Source organism: Rattus norvegicus, chromosome 18, assembly GCF_036323735.1.
Source record: "Rattus norvegicus strain BN/NHsdMcwi chromosome 18, GRCr8, whole genome shotgun sequence".
NCBI classification, from domain to species: Eukaryota; Metazoa; Chordata; class Mammalia; order Rodentia; family Muridae; genus Rattus; species Rattus norvegicus.
Genome location: NC_086036.1, coordinates 12,585,553 through 12,591,882, shown reverse-complemented (window position 1 = coordinate 12,591,882; position 6,330 = coordinate 12,585,553). Strand labels below are relative to the sequence as shown.

At 33.2% G+C, this 6,330-nt stretch overlaps 1 protein-coding gene across 3 annotated transcripts in view; it reads right to left on the bottom strand.

Moving 5' to 3' along the window:
- Positions 1-1,033: 1,033 nt before the first annotated feature.
- Positions 1,034-6,330, bottom strand: part of Rnf138 (ring finger protein 138) — a 32,420-nt gene continuing 27,123 nt past the window's right edge. The window contains exons 7-8 of one of the 3 annotated variants that reach the window (XM_039097200.2): positions 4,904-5,011; positions 2,973-3,159 (exon numbers count right to left, since the gene is read on the bottom strand). In XM_039097200.2, the coding sequence (XP_038953128.1) occupies positions 3,091-3,159; positions 4,904-5,011 (177 nt within the window). In that variant the 3' untranslated portion in view covers positions 2,973-3,090. Of the gene's footprint in view, positions 3,160-4,903; positions 5,012-6,330 lie in introns of all 3 variants that reach the window. The other 2 variants (NM_053588.3, XM_039097201.2) reach the window with 2 other exon arrangements.

Genomic DNA, 6,330 nt, shown 5'->3' with positions numbered 1-6,330 from the left:
CCCTTGTGTCAGCCATTAAAAAAAATTATGGGGTGTTGGCTTGCCACACTACTGGGGATGTCAGGGAACAACTTTGTGGAAGTCAATTCTTTCCTTCTAGCACATGGTTCTAGGGATCAAACTCTAGTTGTGAAGCTATGAAGCTATCAGCAAGTACTTTGTAACTTCCCACTGAGGCACACGTCCCTGACCCTCCTATCCCTTTTACTCTCTAATATATGACCTTTTAAAATAGACTTATATGTGTTTTGCCTGCATGTATGTGTAACATCTGTGGATACCCTGGAACTGGAGTTATGGATGGTTATGACTACCTTGAGTCCTGGGAACCAACCCAGATCCCCTACAAGAGCAAGTGCTCATAACTCCTATCTTTCTAGCTCTCAATACACACTCTACTATGCCTTGTTTCTATTCTCCTTTCCCCAGTCGTACTGTAGAACTGAAACTACAAAACAGGTTTAATCATGCAACATATCCACCTCCACCATAAACTGTACATGGATCTTCGGGTGTTTTCTGGGACATATCTTTTTTACATAAGCTACAATAGCATTCCTTTGATGGGAGTCTACTGAATATAAAATCTACAATTCCTAGAAAAGGAATGGTTCACAGAAGACAGCAATACTTACCAAAAGCAACCTAACACAAAGATACTATGTATGCAAAATATTCTTAGAGCCTTATCTTGACTATAGCTGATTTCTCCATATTAAAGGAGTCAACTAGATGACTGAGTTTTGGCTTGAATGCTAACAGAACTTGAAATATCCTGCTGAACAGATACTTTATGAAATGGTTTTATGCAGATGTTTAACATTGGAAATACGTAAAAACAAAACCCAACATATATAAATATATATATTCAATGTATATAAATTTCAGCCCAATGTACAGTAGTAAGATAAGCACTTAACAGTCTGACAACTTTTTCAAGTGAAAATAATGGAAAATCTCCTACATGTTTTGCAGGGTCTTATGAGACCTAAAAATGTTTGTCTAAGGACAAATTTTAATTAAGACACACAAGTAGGAGAAAACCATTTTTAATTGAAAAATAAAGCAATACATCTCAATGAACACTGTATTGAAGGACAAAGACTAAACTAAGTTGAAGGAGAAATGGCTTTCCTAAGTGGTACCGTGAAAGCGATGCGTCAGCACACTGCTACAGCTTCCTCCTTCATGCTGGCGGCTACTAACCACCACCACTGAGGCTTCTTCCCCATGAATTAAACTGTAAAGTCAACCCTTGTTCTTAATCTACTGACAAAAAAGAATTTAAAACTTTTTTCCATTTTTAATAAGTTACTAATGCAAAAGAGATAATTCTCATGAAAAAGCTATAAATATATTAATATTTAACTCATCCACAAGACTTCAAACAGGATTCCAAAATGATCTCTAGTACAAGTTTCCCTTTAAGTTTGTACATCCCAGGGAGATTTAGCAACGCACTGGCTAAATTTAACTTTAAAAGCATCCAGGTTATTGCTTCTGTGGAGAGAAGTCTCCCTTTAAAGAGTTCATTATATAGATGTTCCTAGGATTACACTCTTGTATGTCAACTCAAAGTGCTAGAGAACACAGTAAACGTCACGCTCAAGAAATGACAGGGAATAAAAAGGTATTAAGATGTATGGCTTGTTGTGAGTCTACATTACTAAACATAAATAAAGTCATTACTGTTTAACTGAAAAAGGTTTTTACAAAACTGCACATCCAAAATTAACATTTTTATTAAATCAAGTTAAAAAAAATGTTCATTGTAGAAAAGTCAACAAGGGTATTAAGAAAATCAAAATATACCTTTTTTACAATATATGTATATATTAGCAGCAAACTACTTCAGAGATTTTCTTTTGCGTTTAGTTATTTTAAAGAAAGCGTAACAGTGTTATGTTAGCGTGGAATGTCAGAATTCCCTCTTCACCCTGCACTCTGTGACTTGGCCTTCTCTACATTACCTTATACCAAAGATTAAGAACTCGGTTTTGACTAAAATGTAGTGAAACAGAGGCTGGTAAAATCTCACCACACATCAGCTATGAATCATTTTCAAAAAGAACAAATGAGCACCATTTAACACATTTTTTCAGGTGTAATAACAGCCAACTGTACCACGTAGTATTTGGTTTACTGTTTTAAAAACGTGGTAACATACAAAGTTTTAAACAAATGAGATAAATACTTCAATCCTATATTGCTGTCCATTATTAAAACTCTTTAATAGAAATTCTATACATAACCTGACAAACTCTAGGCAAGGATATATATGTGTATATATACATGCAAAAGTCTATGTACATATCCACATACATCTGCAACTTTGGATTTTTAAAAAACTAATTTAAGTGTAATGTATCATTCACTGACTAAAAAGTTTCATCAGCAAGTGAGAAACACTGACTACAAAGAACTGTCATATAACATATTTGGGCTTACAAATTACTCAACCTAGATTGAAATAACAAACACCACCAACGAAAACTTTTTCTCTTGTTTCTTCTAACCACAAAAGAAGAAACATTTGTACAATACACTTTCAGAGTCAAAATTATTAAAGAAATCTCACTAGTCTTCAAAAATACTAAACATTATATAAATACAATTTTCTTATTGTATCCTCAGCTAGGATCTATTCTTTTGAAAAACCCCTTTGGACCCCCCTCCCCTTTGCACTTCAAGTTTCCACTCTGCAGCTCTGACAAATGGCTCAGGTTTATTAGTTTTATAGGAATCACATCGTTCAGAATTTGCAGTTATCTCTGTACTAAATAGAAGGAACTGTACCAAATTATCAAAAACAACTTAAACATTCAGAATATGTAATACAAGAAAGAAAAAGACAACAGATTCCCTTTTCACCATACAAGTGAAATACGACCCTTTCCATGCTGTTAAAGTAACTGTCTAGAGAATGGAATTAGGGTGGCCCACCTTTATTTTCAATTAAAAACCTAATACAGTAGACTGAATTATTATTTTTATTAATATGCACAGCAAATTACTGAAAACGGTGACTTCATGTCTTCTCCTTAAAGATGGCACTTGTAGGTAGCAAGGAGGCAGAGATGTCTACACACATCACATGTTAACTTGGAAAGACTCTTCCACAGCAGTTTGATATTGGGTTTCCTCATCTAGCTGAAGATTCTTAAAAAAATAAATAAATAAAATAACATGTCAACAAGAAAGTCACCAACTATTCAATTTTATCTAATGCATTACACATCTTCATATACATTTGCAAACAAGGGAGTATATGTACAGCATGCTTTAAAATGCAAGCCTGAACACCACGGTATGTGCCATATTCTCAGCCACTCTGGAACCTAAGGCAGGAGGATACCTTGAGGCCAGCAATTTGAAACCAGCATGGACATAATGGGACCCCATCTCAAAAATCAATACATGGACTTTAAAAATTTTAAGTTTAGCTATAATTATTTAGTAATAACTAATAACTGTTCTGCTCAGCAGAGCATACGTTATACTAACCAAAATTATACTTAATTAAAACTAATAATATGGTAAATATGTATCACTTCCACAAAAGATTTCTAAATTTTGAAGGGAAAGTAATTTTAAGAAAAATAAGCATTTAATGAGTTAACAGTTGAATAACAACTTCTTAACCACAGCATGGAACACAGCTTTAAATTATAAACTGACTCTTAGGACTTGGGGCTCAGTGTCTCAGTGTAGAATGGCTGTTCAGAAGGTACTGAGTCCCGGAGTCTAATCCTCAGCACCAAACCAAACTCCCCAGGCAAAACAACAGCAACAAAAACCTTATCTTTAAAAAACATTATTTACTGTTAATTTTATGTCACATGGGTTAACTTTAAAAGATATCACGACTTTGACTTGACAAATGAAATACAGTTTTCTATGGCAAAGTAAAGCAAAAATTAAGATTAAAATATGGTTAAAAAACTATTTTGCTCTTCCAAATATAGCCCTCTAGACACAGTAACTGCTCTTAAAATGAAAACTTAAGAGTAAAATACAATTACTCCCTAAAATCACTAAACTGGCACATGTAAATTTTACGAACATTTAAATTATTCCAAAATAGTAGACTAAAACTGCAAATTCCATAAAAATAAAAATTATGCATGCCTGCGCTTATCTTAATAGGAAAACAAGCATAAGTTGCTCTTTATTGGAATTAATTGTGTATATAATAAGACCTTAACTACACACAAGCCAAATAAAGTACAATTTTACAATTAATAATGGGAAATTATCATGAATATGAAAAGAAGAAACGGGCCCATTTTGGCCTGAGTCCTTGTTGTCCTTCCTAAGTGGACAACCAGGGTTTTGATGGGTTTTCTTCGGTTTGGTTTGTAACTCTGCCTCGTATGCTAACAATGTTTGTTTGTTTGTTTTTTCAGATTTACTTATTTACTTCATGTATCTCAGACACACCAGAAGAGGGCATCGGATCCCATAACAGATGGTTGGGAGCCACCATGTGGTTACTGGGAATTGAACTCAAGACCTCTGGAAGAGCAGTCAGCGCTCTTAACCACTGGGCCATCTCCCAGCCCATGGCTAACAACTTACTCTATTTTACTCTATATTTGAAACACATCTTCCCACACAGGTTTTACCAATTTTACTTTTCAAGAAGATATAATTTCTCTTAATTCTAGATAATTTTTTACTTAAACCTTCATTTTACAATAAGGGGTTTATTTTTCCAATAATTATCTCTCTAGTATAAACAATAAATTCAATCACCAGAACCTCTAAAGCTTAACGATGTTACTACTAAAAATACAGCAACTTGCTCTTTATCCAAGAAGTCTGATTCCACAACTTGCCTGAAAACTCAAATCCAGATTGAAAGAGTTAAATTAACTTTCTTAATCTTGAAGAACTCACTTACCACAAATTCTCCATAATCAAACTGATGTCTTTGATTTAGATGACTAACGAAATTTCTAGTAATCTGGCTAGGATCTCCCCAAGGAAGAGACACACAAATAGGACATGTCTATGAGAAACAGATTGTTTTAAATAACAAAAATAACAAAAATAATGAAACATTATATAATTGTTGAGAGCATTAAAATACAAGCTCATGTTACTGAAAACATACTTTATTGTGCTTCAGTCTGCTGCATTTTGCAGATATTATATTTATTTGAAAACTGAAAATTTGTGTCTACCCAGTGTGTCTATTTGACACCATTGTTCCAATAGCTCAAACAACCATTAACATTATTTAGCAATGAAGCATTTGAATCAGATAATATATATACTTTAGGCATAATACTACTGCATACTTAACAGACACAGTACATACAGTCTAATTGTAACATTTATATTCACTAAAAACTCAAAAAAGGTATAGCTAAATTCACATCAAATTTTTACTTTTTTTTTTTTTTTTTTTTTGAGACAGGGTCTTTCATGTAGTTCCAGCTATCCTGGAGCTTGCTATGTAGACCAAGCTGGCTCAAACTCACTGAGATCCTTCTGCCTCTGCCTTCCACGTGCTGAGATTAAAGGCATTCACCACCACTCTTGGCATCAATAATTACTTTAATACTATGATCTATACTCAAACCTACAATGTTTCTAAGATATGACTAAAATCAAAAAGCACTGGATGGTATACAGAGATTGAAACAGGGTCTCGCTATATATAGCCCAAGCTGGCCTTGTACTTATAATCCTTCTATAAGCCTCTCAAGCCTGGGAGTGCAGACACATGCCACCATGTGTCTCTTAAAATCATTTCTAAAAGTCAAATACCATGATCACATCATAAGAGAGACTATGGACATTCTATTACTTAGCCTGTACTAACATCAATGTAATGAGTTTTTATTAACTACCTACCATATGTATAACATAGAATATTATTTGATCTAATTAGTAACAATTACAGAATTATTACTAGTTTGGGGTCATTTATATATAAAAATGGACTGAATTATAAAGTTTAAACTGTATCCTCAAAGTTTTAATAAAGTACATTTTTAAAAGCTGACTGACAAAAAGAAACTTTAATAACTGGATTCTAACCAAAGCTGACAATACACAAAATATTTATGCAGAAAAAAATTACAAATTATACAATTCAATATAAAATTAAGCATGCTGTCTTAAATGTATTTATAACAAAATAAAACAAACTATATTTGTTTATTAAACCCTTCCCATTCTGATGAATGGCTGCAGTAAGTGAAAAAAAAAATCAAAGTTATCCAGGCATTTTTTTTCATATATTTTTCTAGTATATTCACTAAAAATAGGAGTGACTGGTAATGTTATCAATACAATTTACTCCTCGTTTTTGAAGAAGCT